Source organism: Hesperophylax consimilis, chromosome 1 (assembly GCF_061612785.1).
Source record: "Hesperophylax consimilis isolate HC1 chromosome 1, BYU_Hcon_1.0, whole genome shotgun sequence".
Classification (NCBI taxonomy): Eukaryota; Metazoa; Arthropoda; class Insecta; order Trichoptera; family Limnephilidae; genus Hesperophylax; species Hesperophylax consimilis.
In genome coordinates this window covers 15,295,234-15,322,299 of record NC_142836.1, presented here as the reverse complement: position 1 = coordinate 15,322,299, position 27,066 = coordinate 15,295,234, and the positions used below count along the sequence as shown (strand labels likewise).

At 34.0% G+C, this 27,066-nt stretch overlaps 1 protein-coding gene across 4 annotated transcripts in view; it reads right to left on the bottom strand.

The window, feature by feature from the left end:
* Positions 1–23,539, bottom strand: part of vg (transcription factor vestigial) — a 110,552-nt gene extending 87,013 nt beyond the window's left edge. For 2 of the 4 annotated variants that reach the window (XM_089650804.1, XM_089650812.1), the window contains exons 1-3: positions 23,258–23,539; positions 14,051–15,223; positions 10,892–11,017 (exon numbers count right to left, since the gene is read on the bottom strand). In XM_089650804.1, the coding sequence (XP_089506930.1) occupies positions 10,892–11,017; positions 14,051–14,167 (243 nt within the window). In that variant the 5' untranslated portion in view covers positions 14,168–15,223; positions 23,258–23,539. The remainder of the gene's footprint in view (positions 1–10,891; positions 11,018–14,050; positions 15,224–23,257) is intronic. The other 2 variants (XM_089650818.1, XM_089650827.1) reach the window with 1 other exon arrangement.
* Between the last annotated feature and the right edge of the window lie 3,527 nt (positions 23,540–27,066).

Here is a 27,066-nt window from a genome sequence, read left to right as displayed (position 1 = left end):
AAATGCATTAAGGCGATGCCATACATAGTAATGCAAAATCATGTGTTTTTGGTTTGAAAATTTGGTCCCATGAAATGTTTCAGATGCTTTAATTAAATACTGCGAGTAGAATACATCTTGGCCTTTAAAATTATCGAGTATTTTTTAGATAAATCTTTTTATAAGCCCAGAAAAAAATAATGTATAAGGCCTATGAAAACTGCTTTAAAGTTCAAAATCTCCTACTTAAGAAACTATTTTCGATTACGATTTTATTGTATAATGTGGCGAATCAAGTTATTTATAAAATGATCGAAAAAAAATTAAATATTTATACCTGAACATCCACAAAATAAAATAAAAGGCACTTTTTGGCCATGTTTTTTCCTTGCATAAATCAAAACAGGCGGATGGTGTTAAGTGGGTATTTAAACCTTATCGCCATCTACGTAAGGGTTGTTATTGATAGCGGCTCAATTTAAAATATTACACGACGTAGTGCATCGCCTTAATAGAAATGCTTTCGTAATTAATTGCATTTTTTATGCAATAACGTGTACCTATTGTGTATATCATTTCTGTTGTTTGCGTTTGTTTGGATTATAAAGATCCATAAATCAGATTTGCATGAATTAAAGGCTAAAAGATTTTTCGTAGACAACTTTTTATTAAAATTTGATCTGAACCGAGTTTACGTAATAACCTGATAATCAATTTGTGAGACAGGTTTGGGTACTACTGGTTCTTAAGGCGTTACCATAGGTTACCCCAAGTGGTTTGTTTGGTGATTTAGCAGGGGTGTCCGGGTTTAATGGGTGAGTTTTGTTCAGGTTGCGCCAGCCTCGTGCCGTGTCAGATCGGGAGAGGCTGGTTTGGGGAGACCCTTTGACCTCTTCAACTGGTTTCTCGAGCCAACACCTTGCGCCGTAGTGGGAGAGTTATGTGCATACGTCACTCCTGGACACACTGATGTCTAGATTCCTACACACCCATCATACGTTGTTCCTTCCCAGAACTTACTATCCTTCCTCCATTTTTAAAGACCATCCATACATCATCCCCGAAGATGACATGGGCAATGAGGGAAAAAAATAAAATAAAAATAGATTATGAGCCAAACACCCAATGAATCGCAAATGACCTACTAAATCAAATCTTTAATTTAAGTTATTCATTTTGCACCAGTTAGACTTGTTGACGAAAAACTCTCATATCGTCATTTAGGCGTACCGTGGATAGGTCCGTTGTAACCTCGTCCTGACCCAAATTATAAAGCCTGTCAACTGTCAAGCTGACTCTCTATAAATCATGATCCGGGAGGATGCGGATGACTTCGGGGGTGCAGCGGTGAAGGCACGCGAGATGAAATAACGCAGCCTCCCTCGTAGAAGAGTGTCACAAAGAGATGCAGATAAATCAAATTGTTCGTGGCCTCTCGATTCTCCAGATCTATGGTGTCCATCAAAACTATCTCCGCCAATACTTACGGACAGATTAATGGATACCTACGTGAAATATAAATATAATATCAAGTCTCGCTGCTAAAGTACCTACACAGAGAAAAGTTACCGATATGAAACTCTGTTAATATATGTTAAATCTGCTAAAATTAATCGTCGTCCTATTAAAAGCGGGACTGCAGGCCTTTTACGAATTATTCACAGAGTTTATTTATTTATTTGTAAGAAACAAACAGCTTTTACCTAATATACAATAATAAATATACAAGTGAACTGAAGTCAAGCCACAGAAGTTTCTTATGCTAAAGTTCATAGAAAATGAAGTTTTAAAATCTAAAAATTAATTTAGGGTTATAGGAAGGAGAGAGGAAGAGGAAAAAAGTTAGTAAAAAGTTAGTTCCTAACAAAGGCTCAGTTAAGAGATAATGTTCAATGAGGACGGCGGAACACGTGTTCATACAAATATTGATATTGACATACTGATATTGTCGAATTCCGTCATGACATTTATTAGGAAAAGAACATGCGTTCTCCATATATTCTGAATTACTAATATTTTGACAGGAAATTGGCATGCTATTACTTATTTAACAGGATCATTTTTCTCCGTGTACCTACCTACCTACCTACCAAATTAAGTCTATAAACTAAGCCTGAGTATCTACGTACCAAACTTTCTTCTTAAATTCGAAGTTACTTTCTCCTCACAAACTTAAGGGTCATGTTCTTGGCAAAAAATTTAAAAAAACGTAATTTTTGAATGACGCTTCTACCTAATCTACGAGCTTTTTCTTCAAGTTTCTTACGAACAATAATTGAAATTTACCTATAACTTGACTAGTTTCATTATTATTTAACATGAAATGCTGTATACTTCCACATGGAAATAACTTGACGTGGTTTAAAAAGGACGGCTACGAATATTTCACGACCGCATATATTATATAAATAGTTTTTTTCTGCTTGGTGGAGAGGATATTGTAGAGAGGCGCCGCTTTGAAGAAAAAATAATTTGACTAAATTTTTATACAAACTTTTCTAAATTAGAATCATCTTACAGCTTTGAAACTGACAACGAATGTTAGCATTTTGTCAATCAAACGTAAAATGAGCATCCATTCGCCCACATGACAAAGGGATAAATGGGGCAGATTTTTCTTTGTGTCGTGTTTTACACAAATAAAGTGGATTCCCCCAGAGGCGTGTCTGACAATTTTTCACGACGTTTCTCAGTGTCGTATTTTAAGTGGATATCTTAGAAACAAAGCATGAATTAATTTTTCCTCGCCTTTGTCGCTTTTCCAAAATGTTTTGAAACAAAGAGGTGTGTATTGAGCGTGTCGTAACCACTTATAAGCAACGTGGAGGTATGAATGCTGAATTTATTTAATAAAGTTGAAGAAAGACAACTTATTTTCTTGAAGAATAAGAGAATTTGAGTCAATAAAGTGTTCTTATTTTTAGATGACTACCATAGAGAATTACCGAATTCGATAGAAAAAAAAACTAAAGCCCCGTGGGTACCGCGAGGCTCTGTTATGGGTCCGAGTTTGTTTTTATCATTTTTATCTTCGTTTGCGGTTCTCAATCTTTTCATAAATGCCTACCACCGTTCCAATAACCAAATACTTTTTATGTACCTATACCTGTATTTATTTATTTCAATTCTTAAATAAAGAATTATCTTAATAATTCTATGAAAGTTACAACAAAAAGAACCTAGCATTTGATTGCAAAGCCGAGCGTAAAACTGAGGGTAAACTAACTCTACAATCAACATCAAAACGTCTATATCTTTATGTAATTTGATATTTTCTCTGTGGCAGGATTTCAGAAAGAGGTACGGCTGCGCGGCCTTTTCCATACAAACCTTAAATTTGGATTGGAGGCCAAGATTTTAGCATATATATGGTGCTTAATTTAAAACACATAGAAATAAAAAATCTCATATCCGTACTAGATAATATTTGCCAAACCTATTTATTTAAAAAAATAACATGTTGTTTTGGTATTTTGGCCTCAAATTATCACAAATATCAAATATTATGTAAGTACTACGGATTTCATCCAATCGATTGCATTAAACACAGATCTGTACGCTATTTGCTACCAGAATACCTATTAAGAAATGTAAAATCTAGTATTTTCTAAGGCTTTCTAAGAATTGTTTAACGCCTCGTGCTGCGAGCCAAGATAAATGATAACTGCGCCTTCTTGTGGCCACGGCTGGCCGCCCCTCCTCTCCCCCTCTCCGGCCGCTGACAATTATAGCAACAACAACGAATACATTACGCGCCCTGTAGACAGCTGCCAAAGTATTACATTAGGAGTAAGCAACCTTGACAACTTTTTACCTATCCTTCCATTACAAATTGAGTATTTTTTTCATCTGATAAAGAAACCAAAAGGCTACGAAAACTCCCCAAAATTCAAGAACATTCAATGAGAAATACATGAAAAAATATATCATTGCATCAGTTATTATCATTTATTACAAGCAAAGTCCATCCCCAATATGTAAGTATTTATTTTATTTTTTGTAGTGATGAAAATATAGATTTTCGTTCTACTGCATTAATTTTCTTCTTTCTTTAATTTGTGTTTCCATTGCACTGCAGATAAAAATATTACACCTTTTTATTATAAGGATGGGAACAATTCATCAAATATCAATGTTAATATTCAAGTTCTATTATTATCCTAATACTGTGACAACCGTGCCTACAGCTTAAGGCGATGCCATACGTAGTAATGCAAAATCATGTGTTTTCGGTTTGAAAATTTGGTCGCCTAGAAATGTTTCAGATGCTTTAATTAAATACTGCGAGTAGAATACATCTTGGCCTTTGAAACAATCGAGTACTTTTTAGATAAGTCTTTTTATAAGCCCAGAAAAAAATAATGTATAAGTCCTATGAAAACTGCTTTAAAGTTCAAAATTTCCTACTTACAAACCCATTTTCGGTTATAATTTTATTGTATAATGTGACAAATTAAGTTATTTATAAAATGATCGAAAAAAAATTAAATATTTATGCCTGAACATCCACAAAATAAAATAAAAGGCACTTTTTAGCCATGTTTTTTTCTTGCATAAATCAAAACAGGCGGATGGTGTTAAGCGAGAATTTAAACCTTATCACCATCTACGTAAGGGTTGTTATTGATAGCGGCTCAATTTAAAATATTATACGACGTAGTGCATCGCCTTAATGGCAAAAATTCTTCTATTTTTTTACGACAATATCACCAAATTATGTAAGTAGGTAGGTACCTATCAATAGTGTTTACTGCTGACTGCCAATGTCCGCAAATATATCTATATCGTTTCATTCAATCTTTCCTTATATTTTGTCAAGTACAACCAACGTACATAAAATGCATGGAGGTAGCCACTCCATTATCAACACAAATACCTAACTTTTGTATGTCCCCAACTAAAAGTATGTTTTAAATAATTTCCCAATATGTTATTAGAATGTAGGAGATCTTTTGGTTCCTGCGCTCGAGTTCTCTATCAATGCCTTACACCAAGGGGCCGCGGTGGTGAACCAAGCCCACGCTTAGCTAACTTCTTCATTAAACGGTAACACTTCGCCATTAAGTGCAAATTCTATGCTCTATCCTAAGAGAAAATAATATCGGCGCTGTAGACTCGTTTACTCCGAGACCCAAAATTACCTAAAGCCATTCAATGTTTATTATGTTATGACGGATCACTATAAGTATCAAGTTACACGCAATGTGCCTTCATAAAAAAGGTTAGAAAGATAACAATAAATGAATAATACTATTATTATAATTTTCGTGCTGTACAAACAATACAAACTCGTGGTAACATGAAAAGGCAAATGCGGAAATATCATGAATCCAAAATCATTAAATTGAAAATGCCTAAAGGGAGAAAAGTGAGTATTGCTAATTTATTAAGAATCTCCTTAAATTTTTGGTACTCAGGTGAAAACTGTATTGCAAGCCCCTTAAGAATGAATTAATAGGTTTCATGTTAAACTTTTAGTAAAATAGGAATATATTATCCCGATGTCGGAACACGTGTTTATAAAAATCCTAATATTTTCGCATTTCGTCATTACATCACAGCAAATGCAAGTGGATGAACACGTGTTCCGACATATTAGGAATTTTCTAAAAGTTTATCAGGAAATGATAATTTCCAACAAAAATCCTGAATATTTGTTAAAATCACTTCAGAACGTCTTAAAATCAGTTAAGCATCACATTACAAATTAATTGTATAATAAATAGCATTTAAATTGTAAGCCCATAATGCGTTTGTTAAACCACCCTAAGAAGTTAAAATGCGGACTTAAAGAAAATATCCTGGCTGACAAATGAACGAACCCTTCAAGCTTCGACACAAGTAACGAGTGACTTGACTGTCAATCAGTATTTAAGCTTAAACCGACTCCGGGCCAAAGTGAGAGAAAACAAAATAGCTTCCTCGGATTGGGAGTGCGTCAATACTATAAAAATACTACACCCTCTATTGTCGAAGTTGATTCTCCTGAAACTGAGGACATTAGAGTTAATTATAGGAGCCGTATGAGATGGAATCCAAACCCATTTCGTTCTGGAGCCGGTTAAGGAATGCCGCATTATGGAAGTAGTAACAATTTATGTTTAATTTGAAATAGATTAAATTTTACTGCGGCTTAGAGATGAGTTTTGAAAACACAAAGGGAAAAGTTGCATACCGAATTTATTTTTAAATTTCGGTGTTTGAATGAACTTACAACAAATCTGTTGCACTATTTTGGTAGCTCTGTTATATCTTATAGTAAGAATTATTGCTGATTTTCTTTGATTGTTAAGCGAATATTGTTAATTATTGAAGAAGATAATTTCAAAAATTCTTAACGAAAAAAGGTAACAGTCCCAAGTGGGTCTCGAACCAAAATTCTCTAGTCTTACTGGGATTGGCATCTCAACCAATTGAGCTATTTGTCTCATAATAAATTCGGTAATTTCATTTTTATTTGTTATTTATCACAACATTTTTATTTTATTTTAGTCTTAAAATTAATATTTTAAATTAAGGATTATAAATATCTACTCACTGATAAATTGAATATAGATATATCTAACTACATTCGCTTCTTTCTAAATAGAGAATGAGGCATCAACATACCTACTAACATTCTGGGTAATTTTTTCCTGCACAAATCTAATACTAAAAATGCAAAAGTGACATAAAAACAAAAACAAAAATATTAAAATTTAACCAATACTTTTATCGACTAATCTTTTTTAATTATTGCACTACACAAGATCTAATATAAAAATCACAAAATCCGAAGAAATTCAATATGATTTTACTCAAAACCAACGTTGGTTTAAACTATTGAATGCCAGCTTATCCTTCAGGATAAGTAAGGGAGAGTGTCAATGAAACGGACGTGCATTAAAACGGATGTTTGCTATCTACCATATATCCATACACCTAAAAGTATGTTTTAATTCTGTTGGCAGCCATGATGTTTTCCCAACACGAAACTGTTTCACCTGTTCGCTTTGTCTAAGCATTCGATTATGACAAGCATTGCAATTTTTTGCCATCAAAATTAAAAATATTTGTGAATCTTCGAACTATTTGGACAAAATGATTTTTTTTCTTTTGTGCATCATTGTGTTCACATACATATATATTATTCTTTCAGATAACGTAGTAAGATTTAAATATTCTGTTATGCGTTTGGTCTAAAATCGATTAGAAACTAAAATGTGATTTATGAATCGGACAACCTTTTGTGAAATGAAATGAACGTCCATTTCATCGCATATTTTGTGTCCATTTGAATGCACTCATTTTTCGTTCAATAATATTGTCATGTTACTTATAGACTCTCCCGAAAAAAATCTTTTTGGGACGATGAAAGCAACCTCTAAAAAAGGAAAAAATCTCAGTGTACGACGACGTCCTCTTCCTTCTCATACGTATCGTATGAAAACGAAAAGGACATAAGATATTAGAATGATGACCTTACATACAAATTCTCTCTTTGGGACTAGTATATCATGACCGTTTATTTATTTCAGTGTGGTATTAATGAATCTTTTTTTCTATGTCAAAAAGAGTTTTCAGAATATTCATATTTAAAAACTAATACTAAAAGAAAGCGGTATAGTTTTAAATACTCAAATAAAATAGTTACCCTACAACTTTTTCTTGTTTTATAGATGTATGTCCTTTTCAAAACACACGATGTCCTATTCAATACACGTGTCATGAATCGGACAAAGTTAATTAATTTTTTGAGCCACTGTAAAAGGTAAAAATAAGGATTTTTTAAGTGTAATAATACAATTTTAAACTAATACAATGCTCTTTTAATTGAATATTATAGTTTTCTGTTGTAAATCATAAAATAAACTCGAACGATAAAAAAATGTCCGTTTCATTGACACTCCTACGTGTGAAAAATCAATTCTCTGAATGTAACTAGGTATTATGGGGAAACTACGTATTATAGAATATAAACTAATTATTATAAATATATAAATAGGTACATTATCTGGTAAGACTATACAAGTAACAAAAACATAACAAGTAAGTTATGACGAAAATAGAATCAAATGGCACGGCGAAAATTTGGCGGTGGCACGCCATGAGTTAAGTAAGATATTTTGTGAGAAGAGCATGCAGTTCAAAATGCGTTGGTTAAAAATATATCTACAATTAAAGTATAAAATATATACCTACCTAGTAGGAAAATGTAAAAATCAGTTAATCTACTGCTATAATTTTATTATTACCTGAGTATTTCTCAAAAAAAGTGTACATTTTGGAAAAATAAAGTGTGCCTACAAACAGTTCAAAAATTTCACATGTTTTTAATTAATCATACAAAAAAAATATGGACCATTTTGTAGAATAAATATTAGGCTTTAAAATATCGAAAAATAAACATTACAATCGTATCAATTCGCAAATATTTTAATTTTTTAAAAAATATCGATTTTTACCTTCCATACAAAATAAAATTGCCACCCTACCCACCTCATTTGTTTATACTTCATAAAATGCGATAATAACGTTATAATATGTGATTTTATGTAAGTTTTAGGGTCTTAATTAAATGTAGTTTCTGTAAAAAGGTAATTTTCTATGGGGTTTCATAATAAATTAATAATTTATGCACAAAAAACAAAATGAGACATCACCATTTACTTTTTAGTAACTACTCTTTAGTTACGTTTTATTAGTACTTCCACCGTAATTTTTTAACCCATTTGTAAAATTTAACATGGACAACACTAGCCTCTTTCTGATTAATTGTTGGTCTGACTTCTCCGCCATAACATTAATTGTTAAAATCAGTAATAACGTGTTTCTTTAGTGGGACCACTATTTCGTAACAGAAAATATTTTAGCCTTTTTTCACAAAACGGTAAGTCTTTTTCTACTCATCTTTTTGTAACATGTGCGGTACGAACATTGCTAAGCTTACATATTAACACTTTTAAATTTTATCAAACCATTGACTTTTTATAACATAAATTCTTATTACAATTTCGTAACGTTTGTTATGAATTTCGTAACGTAACGAAAAAGTTCAATGTAAAGCTGAGTGTACACAGTTACAACGTGATTAAGAAAAGTAAGTATATTGTAAGTGTGTCTAGCATTTTTATGAAAGTCTTATGTAAGTTTAGTAATAATGTAATATATTATGCACAATGCACAAATATACATATGTATTTAGATATAATAGGAAAAAAATAAATATTATTATACCATAGAGCAGATCTGTTGATGGCGCTGAAAAGTAGGTAGGTTGTAATACATAGGATGCGCTGGAAATTCCTGATGGTCAATGGCAGAGCAGGTGTCGTCGGACTTGTATGTTTTATCATCGCGATTATATGGCATTATACATAATGACAAGTACTTGAAGATCAAGCTGAGCCGTCCAATACTGGTTTTATTTTAAATAAGCTTGAGGCACTCATACACACTATCCGTTCTACAGGCGCTCTATACAATATTTATAAGTGCCTTAAGTTTTTTATAAAAGCTTATTTAAATATAAATTTATTTTTATTTACTCTGATAAAACCATAACTACAGCATAATTTTTTTTTAGGAATGACCCCATAAACCAATGCCAAAAAGCAAAACGCTTACAGAGAAAGACTGAAAAAGGAAAATACAAATAAATATGAGGAAATCCGAATTAAGCATTTAACAAAAGTTATAGAAAATATCAAAAATAAAAAAAGAAATTCTTACAGAAGAAGAAAAAGAAGAGCTACGGGCAAAGTGGAGACAAGCCAATGATAAAAGAGCTGAAAGAAAGAAAAAGGCTAATCCTACGACACAAGACAATAATACATTTGAACGTAGAAAAAATAATAAAAAAATCCTAAAGGAAAGACTACAAAAGCTGACTGAAGAAAATACTCGATTAAAAAGTCGAAATAAGAATTTAAGACAGTGCTGTAATCGGATGAAAAGGCAAGTGAATATTCTGAAAATATTATTGCATAAACAAACTAAGACTAATAATGATGCTATTCCCATTGAAACTGGATTATCTAATAAATCGGAGATGTTATAATAGGAAATAATAATGCCATAGAAAATAACACTGATATTGAAAATATGAATAGTGAAAATGAAGATTCTAACAAAATCAAAGATAAACCATGTGGAGTGACTATCTTAAAAACGAAAAACTGGAAAATATACATACAAAAAAGAAAGTGGTTTGTAAGGGCCTTATCTCTAAATCTCTATCACTAAATGTCTATATTCATGCGCCAAAGCGGAGTGATAAACCAAAGACTGAAAAACTGACCAAATGTGTCTCGGAAAGATTTCAATTATTATAAAGATGAGGAAGAAATTTATAAAACGCTAATGGATAATTCAAACTAAATAATTGTATGTTATTAAATTTTTAATAGTTTAAACAGTGCCTGTTCTTTAATTTCTTAAGATTTGTTGAATATTGTGTTAGGTACTTCAATTTGGGAGCTGATAATTTGATTAAAAAACATTTATTTATACTCCTTTGTTTTTTTTTTAAACCCCTTTGGTATAACAAAATACAAATATTTGGGTCGTGAGTTTATGTATGTTTGTAGTATGTACAATAAATAAAAAAGTAAAGGATAATTACTTACATTTAAAAAAGACGGCAACTAATTAAATTGAATAAATAATAAAAAAAGTAAAATAAAATTTGCCATTGTGTAAACAAGCCTTATGTTTACTATTTAGTTACGTCTTATGACTATTTCGTAACACTATTTCGTAACTACATTTTCGTTACGTACATTTATTTTGAGAAATACTCACCTATCAACGAATGCACCCACAATGCTAGTATTATTTAATAACGATCTATTCTACAATTACAGTGAACGGTAAGCCGACAGAACTCAAAGCAATGCAAACAAAAGGGCGGCCAATTGTAAAAGGGACTCACCATGGCGGGGCCCAGCAGGTCATCCACAGACACCCTACTGGTGCGGGGCCACGCGGGCGCGAGCAGCGCGGGCTCCGTGTAGCGGGAGGGGGAGCACAGGGCTGACGAGGACTTGGAGACGTCGTCCTGTCACAACACACTAGGGCTTTAGATCGATTCTAATTTTGGACAACCCTTAAAATGCGGAAACCTAAACTGACACCGTTCCAATGATTATTTTGCAACACACTGTAGAAAATAATATTGTTTGGTAATCAAATCTTGTACTAAGGACACTCATTTACTAGTTGATATATTAAAGCTTCCAAAATTATAAAATTTGAAAGACAAATCTTATAATTTGCCTATCGATATGATGCAATCGAACATCTGCATAGGTGTGGGTACCTAGCATAAGGACAATTTACTTGGCACCGAGGGAAAAAAAAAACTTATTTTCAAAATTAGGTACGCGTGGATGTTGGATTTTAAATAGGTAGGTAGTAGGTACCTATTCCTAAGGGATGAAAAAGCTGAGAACGGATCAGAGATTGTTAACTTATTCTCCAAATATTTCAGTTCTGTCTACACCAACGACATTCAAACTTCTCAAAGTATGCCAGACAACTACAACATTCATAATTCTTCCACTATTCATTGTATTGAAGTTGACGAACGTCTGGTGCAGACATATCTGGAAAATTTAAAACTAAATAAAGGCGCAGGCCCAGATCAAATTCCCCCCTTCTTCATCCTGAAATGCGCAAGCAGTCTCTCTAAGCCGTTATCCATTATATTCAATCGTTCCTTAAAAGAGGGTGTGGTACCTAATACTTGGAAAACTGCCTTCATAACACCCATTTTCAAAACTGGGCAAAAATCTGACATTGAAAACTATCGTCCTATTTCAAAATTGTGTGTCTTCAGCAAGGTGTTTGAAAAAATAATATACGATCAGATGTTTCCCGCTTTGAAATCCTCACTTAATGTTAACCAACATGGGTTTATGAGTGGAAAATCAACAACAACCAATCTAATAGCATTCACGGAATTCTTGCAAGATTATATGGATCAACGTGTACAAGTAGACGCAATATACACGGATTATAGCAAAGCTTTTGACCTAGTGAATCACGACATATTATTACGCAAGCTTATGCAAATCGGAGTCCACGGTGATCTTCTCAGATGGCTCTCATCTTATGTATCAAACCGTAGTCAAGTCGTAGTTGTGGGTGGCTTTAAATCGGACTGGGTAACCGTCCCATCAGGTGTGCCTCAAGGATCTCTATTGGGACCGTTACTATTTAACATTTACATCAATGATATAGGCCAATGCTTCAAATACTCCAAAACATTACTTTACGCAGATGATATGAAGGTTTTTTATCCTATCAGATGTACTGCTGACTGTCAAAAAATGCAAGAGGACCTAAACCGTCTTAATATTTACTGTACACAGCATAACCTTAAAATTAATGTTAAAAAGTGTTTCGTTGTGAATTTCACACGAAATAAAAATATCATTATCAATGAATATAATCTGAACGGCTCAATATTAATCAACAAAAAAGAAATCAAAGATTTGGGAGTGACATTGGACTCTAAGCTAATTTTTGATATTCAAATAGACTTAGTGACATCAAAAGCCTCTAAAATGTTAGGATTCACTCTTAGGACATGTAAAAAATTCAATAACCTTAGAACAATGAAAATCCTATATTTTGCTTATGTCCGCAGCTTACTAGAATATGCGTCACAAGTTTGGAACCCGCAATACATATCGTATGTGGAAATTCTAGAACGTATTCAAAATCGTTTTCTACGATACTTGGATTTCCGCAGCTACCGCCCACATCTAAGTCACCAAGATTCAGCAGCGTACTTCAATATACCATCATTAGAAGTTCGAAGAAGCTCGGCCGATGTACTTTTTCTTCAAAAAATAGCCAGGTCCGTTGTTGATTGCCCTGAACTCCTAGAACGAATTCAGATACGAGTTCCTAACAGACGAACCAGATCAAACATGATTTTTAGCCTCCCCCAATGCAACACTAATTCTAAGCAGAATTCTTTCATCTATCGTGCGTCCAACACTTTTAACACACACTATTCACAATTTGACATATTTAACTCTGCACCACACTCCTTAAAATCCCACAAACACTCTCTCGATACATTACAATAACAATAACTACAGATACCATCTAATACAACCACCACTTTATTAACTTCCTTTATTCATACCTCAACCTAACCGATCCCTCCTCATCCTACCCCCTCCCTATTCCCCCCTAAATAACTTGTTTCTTGAAATGTAATTTTCATTAGTAAATATCTCGGAATCACACTCAGATACACTTGTATATAATACCTATGTGGAAACCTGTAAATGGTTTATTTACTGAAACTAAATTATTATTATGCTGTTATTGATGTAAACTGTTGGTATCCCAAATAAAATAAAATAAAATAAAATAAAATAAAAATAAAAATAAAATAATATTTGAGTCCAGAAACTCTGTCAAGGACATTATTTTATTCATAATTTGGGTTTGTCAACTTTACTGTCAGAAATCGGTTTTAGTTACTGTTTTAATAGTATGTACCTACAGACCTACGTATAGCCAAAAATAAAATTAAAAAATGAGAAAATTTTGAAACTTGTGCTGATCATGCCACGTTTTTCTCAATCTCTTAATAAAGAAGCATTTTTACTGGCTTGGTGATTATGTATTTTAGAAATCCTTCCAAAGTTGGAAATGAATTACCTACTGTAATAATTACTTTCAAAAGACACGCATTTGTAGGTAAAATTCATAGCTACCTAAAAAATTATAGTTAGATACATAAACCAAGTAGTTGAATAAGAAAAAAAAAATATTACGTAAGGATCCATATGGTAAGTGAAAGCAAAAAACGTTTCGACGGGAATAGAACCCGCATCCTACATAGCTAAAACAATAAAATAATTTAGTTACGGAGGATAATCCAACGCAGATCGTCGGATTAGGAGAGGTGGCGGATTTGTAGTAAAATATGAAGACGCTAATAGACTCCTTCTTTCATAAATGACGCGCCTAACAGAAACAGACGTTATAACGGCGATCTCATGGGCAGTACTGTTTGTTCATTAATAAAGGTTATAAGATGATATAAATAAGTGTTCAAAAGACTCACCCTATCATACTGGTGCGCGCTGAAGGGCGAGGCGAAGGTAGGCCCCGGCCTGGGGCCCGCCGCCCTCCCGTACAGGTAGGGGTAGTAGGCCCCGTACATGACCTCGGGGCAGCCCATCGCCAGATCGGGGCGGGGCTCGTGGCGCGCGCGCCCGCCCGCCCAGCCGCCCACGCTGCCCGCCGCCACGCTGTGAGCCGCAACACTACCTACACGTTCTCTTATTCTTCACTGAGACTAATCAACTCTCTTCACTGTTCTTCAGATCTTTGATGCTATGAGAATCCTTCCACCAAACACTAGATTTTGAGATGCGATGAAAGAAGATAGAAGAAAATTCTCTCAACACTATCTTATTAATTCCACAATTAGGCACCAATTGCTTCCAATACTTGTCAAAAAGATCTTATGAGGACAATCACCAACTTGTATTATGTCTTATACACTGCTGAGTTAATTTTTGATGCTGTTGACTTGAAAGACCATGCATCAATTATTGAGTGGTGAAAGGTCACGAAAGGATCAAATGGATATTTGTCAAAAACGAGAACTTGTTTAGTCCAATGCAGATTTCACCAACCTACTTTTCTATAATACATTATCTTGTACACTGTTTAATAGAGTTCTTACACCAGTTATCGATGAAAATAGTGGACATTTACAATAGTCCTAAGTATGTTCTAATAGCGATATTTACACTGGTATAATTCTAGCAATATAAACACGTAGCGTTGTACTAATCGAGAAGGTCTTTTCTCTTCCGTAGCACAGAACAATGTCAAGGTACACTACACTCAATTAGACCATAATTACACTTGCTTGTAATTGTTTTTAGATACAGTAGGAAATAGCATATCTGCCACACCAAAGATAGCCTAAAATTATTTTCCAGTTCAATAATTTCAGTGACGAGATTATTGCGGCTAACCAAAATCACTATTCAAAATCGGTTATCAACACGTCGGTCGGTTAAATGTTTTAACGTCATAATTAACATAACACAGTTTATTTAGGTGGTTTTATTCGTTTCATCACTCATTAGGTTAGGATTTATAATTTTCGATTTCACAATTCTTTTAGCACTATTTCACTTCATTTTTCTTTTTCCAGGATTTCGATTATTAGAATGTCACTATTGCTAGCCTCTTCCAATGAATTTCAGCAACTTTTGTCAATCTGCAAAAAGGAAATACATCATTATTAACTTTAACATGTGAGTCGATACATACATACATATATACATACAGAGAAACAAAGGAGTGTGGCAAGACTAAAAAAAATATTATGAACTAGCAATGAACAACTGTCAAAAAATCTGTTACTGTTTTTAAGTTTTGTGAATAAATCAATAAACTATGGGCATAATCCCAGGATAATATAGCGTATATCTCATGTTATTTTGTTTTCACATCTCTGTTCTATTACAAAACAACATTATTCCTCTCGGACTCTAATTGGAATTTTGAAAATGCCTTGCGTGCTTCAAATAATGAAATAATTAAAGTAATGTAACAAGTAACATTCAAAAAATTTCGAGTGATCAATTCATGAACGTTTTTTTTATTATTATGATTGCTTGATTAATAACAATTTTGAAAACATATAATAATTATAGATTTTATATTTCCCGCTTTGTGATTTACCCGAACTTTTAGCAGTGCCTATGGAGCAATGTTATTTCAAAATAAGATGTTGATAGGATGTCACTACAAATATGTCATAATCATACAAATAGAAATCATAAAATGTATTTCTTTTAAATGACAATGCATCCTTTAGTATGCTTTATAGATTGAACAAAGTGATACTTTAATGGAACAATAATTAAAATAAAGTTTCTAAGAACAGTTATTTCCAACAATCATCGAGCTGATGGACTTAAATTTAAACATTTTTTTAGATATCGAGACAGAGATCCAAGATCTGGTAAAGGATGTGGAATCCTGTTAAATTAAAATCACTGCTTTTGAAAATGAACGAAAAAACTGAAGATTACCATAAAAAAATGACACAAAAATGAAAGAACTTAGGCACGGGTTATTTCACACAATTTGAACAATTTATGAAAATTTCAAAGTTAATTTTCAAAGTACTTTTCTGTTGTTAAAACATTATGGGTCAGTTTTTCACATAACTGAAATAAAAACAGAACTGGAACCTTCAAAGAAATTTTAATTGTAACTTAGAAATTTGATAAATTATTTAAATTCTGTGATACAACCCATCTTTAGTATATTAAATCGTCTGTCAACAAAGTCCAAAAGAGTTCGCTAGAGACATCTATCGAAATCCAAGGAATTGCTGTGAACAAAAATAAAGACATTAAAAATTCTACAGAACTTCCGTGACTTGACCGCAATGACTATTACAAGAATCCGGCTAAACAAATAATAAGTATTTAACTCATTCAACTTATTTAGGTATATCAAATATCAATACTAATCGGGTTGCCGGCAACGAAGTGAAATATAAGTTTCAAGTAAATAAAGTTTATATAAATAAGTTTGAAGTCTACGAACGCTAGGCGTGGGTAGATACTAAACTTGTAGGTATATGATAACACGTAGGTAGTAGGTACAATACTTATATAAGTAAAGTGTTTACAGAATAATATTATAAATATTTAAAACAAATTATTCAAAATTTCTCGATATATTTTACTGAAATTCGCAATATTGTTTGCGAAATTCGCATTATTTTTGAAAAGCGTTGTTATTTTCCTAATAAACGGTAGTATTTTGCAACAAGTACGATGTTATGACTCTTTTCGATATTTTTGTGCAGTCTTTTTTATTGAGATAGAATTACATTACGCTACGTCTCAATTAATGGCTAGTCAAGCTTTTCAAATTCATTAACAGGAAATATTTTGAGACGCGAATTTTTCAGGTCTCGTATAAATAAATTACCTACATTTCTACCTAAACTTGATTGCGTCTTTTGGGGTGAAACGATTTCATGTATTTCTACATTATTTTTTACAAATGAAATGTTTTTCACATTTAAAACAGACAGAAAAGTTTATTACGCCTACTTGTAATTACTGCAGATAGGTAGGTGCATTTGATGAGAAAATATACTGCGAAAATTATACGGAGAAAAAAGCCGCACCAAGTCACGAATCCCCAATATCGTGACTTGTCGCGCAGCGCGAACTGTAGCAACCTAACTAGCAAGATCTAGTAGTGGCAGATACAATGGCTAGGTTAACAATATATTTTGAAAAGTACCTACCTACCTACGACATATGAAGGTGATTAATCTCAGTGTAATCTTTTTTGCCAATTTAATATAGGGTGAGAAGCTTATGATATAAGTAGGTACCAGCATTTCGCCCGTTGCACCCAAGTATTATTCCAAAATAAAGATTTTGATTTATTTAATTTGGTTATCTTTATAATTCCGTGTAATTTTAAAACATTAATATGCAGTGTTGATAGGTACTAAAAAGATTAGTTAGTGTTAGGTGTAGTGTACAGAAAGGTGAAGTTAGTGTAGTAGTTTGTCCGTTGCACCAAACGGAGATGATACATTTTATTATCATTCAAATATGCACCCAACCCAACCTGATTAACCCGAACTTACTTAAAACCACATTACCTATATGATATTATAAAAATCTATGAAAAAGTACCTACCTAAATAAATGAGTGTTAGTAAAAATCAATCTTCCCAACATGCCTTCCATTGATATGCTTGATGTAACTCTAAGTCACCAGCTCAGGTACGGGGGCTCCACCGAAGCTACTAGCAGGAGTAGGTACTGTACACTGTACAGGGCCCGTAGATATTTAATGGTGCTCAACTGCTAGACTCTCTGTATGAACGGGCGTTTTGAAGTCTTTTATCTTAACAAGCGTATTGCAATCTTTAGAGCACAGGCGTCAGGTAGGTATGCTGTCCTTGTTCTACCGGTATTACAATGAAAGATGCTCCCAGGAATTAGCGTCATTGATCTCTTCAGCACCGGTGCATACTCGGGAAACACGCCAAACGCGCGCCTATCATATGAAAACTTTTGACATTTGTCACATAAGAATGGTTCGCTTGTACGACTTGTTCTTGAATTACAGAGCGCGGCTGTGGAACGAATTACCGGCCTCTGTGTTTCCTCCCTCCTACAACGTGGGTCTCTCCAGTCTCACAGCATCCCCAGAAATGACATAGGCCCTGAGGAAAATCATTTTACTCAGGTCCTACTGCTCGCAGACAAATGATCTTGTAAAAAAAGTGATAGCATGCCAGTTTCCTGATAAAATATTGGTCATTCAAAGTATATCGAGAACACGTGTTTTTTTTTACTAATAAATATCATGACGGAATGTGACAGTATCAGTATGTCTGTATCAACATCACTATTTGTATGTACACGTGTTCCGCCATCCTCACATAAAACATTCGCTTTTAACTGATACTTTATTAAGAACTCTGTCAGATCAATCAAGAGGCCTGCAGTCCCAGTTTTAACAGGAGAATGAATAATATGAACAGATTTATATCATATAAGTTTTTCCGTTTGTGTTTCCTAAATATGGGTTGGTTATCAGTTACGTAGGGTTTGAAACACGTTTATTAGTAAGGCCTTTACTTTATTTTGTTTACTTTTTATTAAAAAAACCGTAATGAATTAATCACTAGTATGCTGATTCGATATAACAATGTATTATTAAAAAACAATGTATTTTATAAATAAAATAGACAACTCGGTAGGTACCTCAAAACTGAAAACCGATTTCCAAAGAAATATACAAACGCGAAAAATTTAAGTATGAACACCTACAATACACAGGTACCTACCTACCTACAGACTTCAAAATATTCACTAGCTCCTATTCATGTAGGCTTAATGTAAGTTGGTAGGAACCTAGGTAGGTAGTAGGTAAGTACCCGCCCGCCGAAGGAAAAGCACGTCTACCATATAGATTGAATAATTGAGTATGCAGTGGGATATAAATCGTATTGCCAGTCGGGGCCGGCGCTATCTGTCCCGTATCGCGCCATATCTTTTGACTCTCAAAGATGCCGCCCCGTGGTACATACCTTCCCTCTTATATTATAGGTACGCCTCTGGTATCTTCTGTCTATATCGCCTCTGTTCTGGCAGAAAACTTTTTCTTTACTTGCGGATAATTTTCACCATGCAGAAGAGGGATATTTTTTATGTCCTCAGAACCTCTTGAATTTCTCGAAGTACTTGGAGATATTGTCTCCGCAAAAGATACTGCCATGCGATAATTTAAAGTAACCGATATAGGCTCATTCATTACAATTTAACGTAAATTATACCCACTGGTAAGATAATGGAGGTAGTTTTTGATACACCGATATAAAAGTAGAACATCAAGGGTTTGGTGAAAAAAAAATCATCCTTAAAAAACGCTTTAATGAACTAGAGATCACGTCAAATTTTAAAGTGATGGGTAGGTACCTACCTACTAAATGATATACATAGATATTCAATTTATATATTTTTTTAATTCAATTTTCTTGATAAAATTTATTTCATACATAGATAGATAATGCATCAAAATCTACTTCGGAAATTTTTACGAAAACTTGTTTTTTTATTTTTCTCAATTATAATTTTGGAAAGAGAATGACTTTCTATTGAATCAACCATGACCACCAGGATAAGTTGTTAACACATTTTACCTGGAACCTACATTTTGTTTTAAATTAGTTTGACATAATTTTCAACACAATTTTTTGACTAATGGCAACATTTAAAATCATTATTGTTAGGAGCTTCTAAACGTCAACATCCAGAACAAAGCAGTGTTATTAGTAATGGTTGGATTACTTTCATAACACATGCCGCCTGGCTCATAGAACTATATAAAACCAAGTCATTAGCACTAAATGAAGAGACAGTAATCGCCCGTTATAGGTAGGTATCATGCGTGGAAATATTATTCATATTATAAAATATATGATGATAGTTTAGGAAAGTTGTTGGAATGAGTCGATCGAGATGTCATCACCGGTCACTCAAAAACTTGAAAAATTCCAGAGTATCAACGTTTAGTTTGTTAAAGATGGCAGCCATTTTTGTGTTGTTTGTGGCAGCTGTCAGTCAATATATCGTCATTAATTCCACAACATGTAAATTGGCTGTCAATAACAATTAAAACTGTACGAATATATTAATAAACGCCTGGAAATTCGTCCGAATCTATCTATAAAATTTCCAATATAGCGTGTCGTTATTTGCGAAGGGAAATGTCTTATAAGACGTGGAAAAACTCAAAACTTTAAAAGGGAGTTTTTATTAATTTTTCAATGACTTTCCCTTCCCATTTTTTAACTCAAAAGACGAAAACGTGTTCGTGATAAAGCAAAATTTGCGCTGGTTATCCAACAGTAGGTGGGTAGCCGAACTACTTTACTAAACTACTTATCAAAACATAGGTATATATTAATAATGTCATATAATATTATAATTTTATTAGTATGTAATGGCCATTTATAAGTACTTATTATTATTGGGTTTTATTTGTGCAGAGATGATAAATTTAATATCGAGGATAAATATGAAGCTAATTAAAAATGATTAAATATGAAACTTCATAATAATTTTGAAATTTTAATGGGAATTAAAAGAATTCTGTTAACATCTGTCTTGAAATAAATCGATTTATTGAAATTGGTAGGAGCTGAACTTATTGAAATTGGTAGGAACTGAACTTATTGGTATTGGTAGGAACTGAACTTTTTGAAACGCCTACAGCAAAAATGCATCGATTAAATAACTAATACTTTATGGTGCCACGATGAAAATTGAGATCGTATCGATAATTGAAATATCTTAATTTTTTTCTGCAAAAAATGGTGGTATACTTGCATCATCTTGGATCATATGGCATCACTTGAATCATGTGGCATCACTTGGATCATGTGTCATCACTTGTATGATATGTTATCGCTTGGATCATGTGGCATCACTTAGATCATGTGGCATCACTTGGATCATGTGGCATCACTTGTATCATGTGGCATCACTTGTAAACAGCCAAAAATGAAAATCAGAAGTTATTAGTATTCTGATAATACTAGCATGAAATATTAAGTTACACCTCTCTGTTTGCCCCTGAATCTAAAGCGTCTTGGCCAGAAAAGAAACGATTTTTTGTCGGATGAAATCTTTAACCAATGTTTCATTATGTAGGAAGAATTTTGGTTCCGTGGTTGGTAAAATGACAGAGAAGTTGGCACAGATTGGCATACTCAACTTTGCAGTCAGTGAGGTCGCTAGGATTTTGTGGTTTAAATAAATTCTATTTTTTTTAAATATTTTAGTGTTTTATAAAAAAAATCTTCACGATCTCTGATAATAGATTAGGGTTTATTATTTTGGTTAGTAAGATGAATCAGAGGTCAAAGTATATTTGATTTCGTTGATAAATTCAAAGAACGTTTTGCCTCATTTTCAAGAAACTTCCTCGCTTACCGATAGGTAGGTAAAATTATTTAGCGGTTTTTGTGCAGTGAAGTCCCATAAAAAATATAAATAAAAGCGTGGAAGATACTCTGGTGTAAGACTATACCATTCAGAATTGAAACGTTGCTTGAAATGGCTTTAGACGTATTTGGTGACCAGATCTGATGATTTTTATAGCGCTGTTTTTGTGCAAAATCACCTCAAGGGCGGCCAGGTACTTCCCCACCTTCCCCTTTCCCATATATACTTGCTCTCCCCACTGCATCCAGCCTCACAACGTACCCCGATTGGGGATGCCATAGTCTCACTGGCTCTAAACGTTTGGGTTAGGTTAGATGACTCTCGTGCGATATTCACTTTTAAAATTGAATTTTAATTTTGAAAGTAGGTACCTACCCACCTATTAACTATGCAAATACTTTTTTTACATAATGAATAAGTTTATGTCGTATTATTTAGGTAGGTAAGTAGGTGCATGGAACTTATTAGCTTAACATTATTAGTCAGAAAGCTTTAATTCATTTCTTGATTCACGATGCGACGTCGGGAGAATTACAAATTTCCTTCCGTCATCTGTTTGGGTATTGCACAAGAAGAGTTACAAAGGGTTTAGCTTATAGGTTATCTACATCCAATTTCTTCCAGCTAACCCAACAAATACAAATTATATTACATAACCCAACAATTAGGTACATGTTAACAAATGCATGTAAAATAAAAAATAAAAAAACAGAGGTATTTAATTTACCTATGTAAGGTATTCATTTAAGGTGTAGCCTTCATGTTTAAAATAAATGTTTTTAGTGTTGATTTAAATTTAAGTAGGTATGTCGGTTATTTGTTTGATGCTACGTGGAAGGTTGTTATATACTTTAATGGCCATGTAGTGTGGTTCTTTTTCAAAAATAGTTTTGTTTGCTTTTGGGATTAATAAGTTTTTTGTGAACCTTGTAGGTTAAGGAGAATACTAAATTATTATTATTATTAGATTGCTACTTAAGGAGATTTAAACGACGTACCTCAAATTAAAACATATATGTTAAGGGTTTATGGAGTCGGTACTTGCAGCCTACTACCTACCACCTACGATCATGGGGAGGTATTAAATTGTACGAACAATTGTATAGTCATTGATAAGCTGGTTGGTTGGGAATTTTTATTATTAAAAGCGTGAGAAATTGGGGTATTTTGTGAGGATGAATAATACGAGTGGGGAAGGATATGGGGAAAAGTAAGATGGGAACGTAGGTACCTGGCTATTTAGATCTAGTCATTATTATTTCAATTCTGAATGTTGGTTTTACACCAGAGCGGCTTTGATGGAGTGTCTTCCACTTTGAAAAGTGCCGAAAATATAACTGCCTATTGTTAAAAATCACAAATTCATTTTAAGAAATTTACTGGTGCACGCTTGGATTTGAACTCGCAACCTCCGTAGATATTAGTAGTCGAGAGCCAAACTCCTCGATCAAGAATGACATGCAAACCGGTAAGCAACTCCATCTCTTTAAGTAGGTATTTTAGTTACCTGTACCTAATACCTACAGTTATCGTTGAAAGTAGGCGAATTGAATGCCAATTAGATCTAACCTTAAATAAAAATTAAACATATCAAACCACAGATGCCTGATTAAAACACTGAAATTCACTGTAGATTTATAGGTATGTAGGTACCTACCAATCTACCTAGTATTAGGTAGATTGGTAGGTATAGGAGGAGTATTAGGTAGTTTTAATCGTTAGGAATAGGTACACAACCTCACTTGACCTACCTAAAAATGGTTTATCCAAAGCCTTAAGATGCTAAACAAACTGGGAATCCACCTCGATCGTTGAATTACAAATATTGTCAAAGATTTTTTTTTCACAGGCCGAGTGAGATGACCGACGGGACACTATCGTAAAAAGTCCTCCCGAACAAAACCGAAACTGTCGATACAAAAAGCGAAAATAATTATCGGGTGATTATCACATGTCGCGGGGGGGGTGGGGTGAAACACGCGCCGATCGGAATTCGCGCGGCCGGCGCACGCGCATTATCTACCTGCCTCTTCTGATACCGCCACTCGACTGGCATTCCTCGCCGCCGCGAACCATCCCCTCCCGGCGCCACCACGCCCCCTCCCCTTCCGACATCCCGCCCCCACGCCGCGCGGCTCCGCCCCCGGCCGAGTGGCAAAGGCCGCCGCCGCCCGCGCCCAATCAGCGCCCGCCCGCTAGCCCCGCTAGCCCCGCCCTAGCGACACTTTTCCGACTAGTAACAACATAGAGCGAGTACAACGAACAACGAGTATAGCGGGTATAGCATATTATCATTGTCCGGCTAGTGATGAAGTTTTTGCGGCGGCGGGAGGAAGTTTATTACTCGAGGAGTTATTTATTCTTCCGCGGCACATTATTTATTTACAACTTTATACCTTTTACCTTCTGGTGCATATACATATTCCCAAAGGGCGAACGCCCCGGTTATGTTTATTACCAACGTTGTTTTTTACCAAACGTTGCTATTTAATAATTGGTCGAATGGGTGGAACGATAACGTAAAATATCCGTTCCTGTAGGTCGGATGTCCAAAGAGGAATTATAAAAACAATCACTATTCCAACAAACGTTTATTTCTAAAACTACTAAACCTGCACTCGAGACTTTTTTGCAATCTTTTCCAAATTTATTTTGTTGTGAGGTAGGTAGTTACAAAAAATAACTTATGCGATTTAACTAGCAATCATCTGCACGGAGAAAAATGAGAATGGCTGATTTCTTGAAATCCTGTTATAAACGTGTTTGCAATCCATATCCTAATAAAATATTAGCCCATTCAGAATATATTGAAACACATGTTCACGCAGCTGTTCCTGATTTCCTAATGAATTTAATGAATTACAATTTTTATTAAAACATGTTAACACGTGTTCCGGCATCCTAATAAGTTAGTAAACTTGTCAATTCATTCGTCAAATACCTGCAGTCCCGTTTTTAACAGTAGGTAGTAAGAATATAAATTTTTAACAAGGCTTAATGCTAGTCTCACAAGGTTTGAAGACGATCTATGTTCTCATGTGCAGATTTCTTAATAAAGTTTAAAAGTCCAAAAAATTAGATATATTTAAGAGAAGGTTGCAATCAACGGACCAGCCCAAAGACTGGACCACTTAATTATACTAGCTGTACCCCGCTACGCATTGCTGTGGCTCAGTCTGACTGTGCAGATAGAGAAACAATAGCGCGTTTTGCTTTTAGGTTCAACAGATAACGATGTTTTTCAAAAAGCATGTTTTCCTGGCACTGGTGACATCTATACACGGTGTCCGGAAACTCGTAGTACAAAAGGGAAACTGGAGAATCTACACCACATGGGGAACCCAAATAAACGTAAAGTTTTTTGATTTGAGCATTTTCACAAAAAAAAAAAAAAACAAAAAAAAATATTTTTCGGCTATTTTAGGGTTAAAGTTTTTTCTGGTGTTTAGAGTTGAACAACAGATGTTTTAACCCTGCAGAGCAGAAATATTTTATGGTTACACCGAATTAAATGAAGGGTGATTTCAAAATAATGCTTCAAATCCGAGTTTCTTCATTAATTTTACTTTCAAATAGTTTTAATTAGTTGGGTACTTTGATCTTCAGTAATAATTTATAAGAATTTGATTAAAAAATCAACTTCTAACTCGATTTACTCGATAACGAAAGCTCAAATCAAAAAAATATATACTACAAAATCGACTCCAAATGTGATGTAGATTCACCAGTTTCCCGCTTGTACTACCTACGAGTTTCCGGACACCCTGTATAATATAGGTGTATATAAAAACGTATTCAAATGCAAAGATGTGTCAAAATTTGAAAGCAATCGATTAAGAACTTTTGGATATTTAAGATTTTGAACAAACGAACAAGATTTAAGGTCATGCTAAAATGCAAGCAATGCCGCTTCCTGACTTGCTTCTCTACTTTCAGTGACTACACGACTTGCATCGGAGTGGAACGTATATCAGTAAGTCACCGGAGCTCAGGATTCAAAATATATGCTCTTGACTTTGACACGTAAATATGATATTATTATTTCTTTTGTTTACGTTTTTTGACAGCAAGCATTTTTAGAAAGAAAACCAAGTGCGATGTTTGGACCGCCACACAGACTCCATTGTTGGACCCGTCCAAAGTTGGCAACGATTGGTTTTTTCTTTTTCAATATTTTGTTTTTTTTTTGGATGGAAGAAAGAGGACACCATTGCAAGTGATCTGAAACCAGGATATGTCTGACATTGCCTCACAATCAAGTTGGTCTCAAGTTGATGGTGACACTAAAACGAAGATTCGACGACGGAAACCAAAAAGCGAAAAGGAGCAGGAAGTAACTGGACCTGCAAAATTAATTATTTACAAAAGATATTATTTACCGAATGTAATAAATGTGCTATGCTTGGGTTCAAGAAGAATTCTCCTGCTTCAAAAGGGACCTTACATAAGAGGATCGTTTATGTACTTATTTTGGTACTTAGGTACTAAATGCTGTTATAATACAGCTGTAATTGAGCTTTATCCTTTTTTATCACATTCTACTCACAGTCTCTCCAGGTTTTCCAGCACTTTGACTAACATCTACCTATGCCTTTCATCACATTCCACTCACAGTCTCTCCAGGTTTTCCAGCAATTTGACTAACATCTACCTATGTCTAAATACGTCAAATCCAGCCAACTGTTTTTCACACTGTTGATTATATGTAGATATTGGGGATGGTGTGTCAGATGAGGTATTCCAAGGCTGTTTCTCTATCTCCACGTTCTTACTGTAATACATTATCTCGGGCCCAAGATCATCCTAAGATATAGTGTGTATATTAAGGATTAATGAATTTTAACTTAGTAGACTAAATAGAAATGTTTTCACTTTGCGCAAATACACTGAGTTAAACTTGTGTTGATACTTGGATAGGGGGTTGGTGTTGATTACAAGCGCAGTCATGCAAGTAACAGCTATCCAGAACTTGATTAAAACGGAAGGGGTTGTTTAGGGGTTGAAATCCTAAAACCCAGATAAAAATACACTACAATTAATAGATGATTTTTTCCGTCCCTTTAGAACCCACGATAGGAAATAACATTCGACTGCAATTTTCTAGGTCTACGCCAATGTTTGTTATTGAATGAATTGATAGTTTTGAAAAATAAATGAAAAATCTCACTAAGTTTTACACAATTCACAACGAGAGTAAAATATGTGTCAGGAATTGTTTCTCTCGTGGTCAGTGGTGCAATGCCACGAACAAATCATAGAAAATACAGCTAGGTAAACGTGCTGGCAAATGAAAAATAAAAATAAAATTAATGAGAATTTTTAATTTATTTATTTACTAAATACTAAAAAAGACAATTACAATTATTTCCCGTTTCATGAAAATCAAATTGATAGGTTTAGTTCATATGAAGTACCTAGTTCATATAATGTAACACAAATAGATAACAATAAATTTACAACATTGTGGAAATTACTTTCATATTTACAATATAAAATATAAGTCAGGTAAGCATCTTATTTTTTTCACTGTTCCTATGATTTTTGGTAATGCATGTGTAAG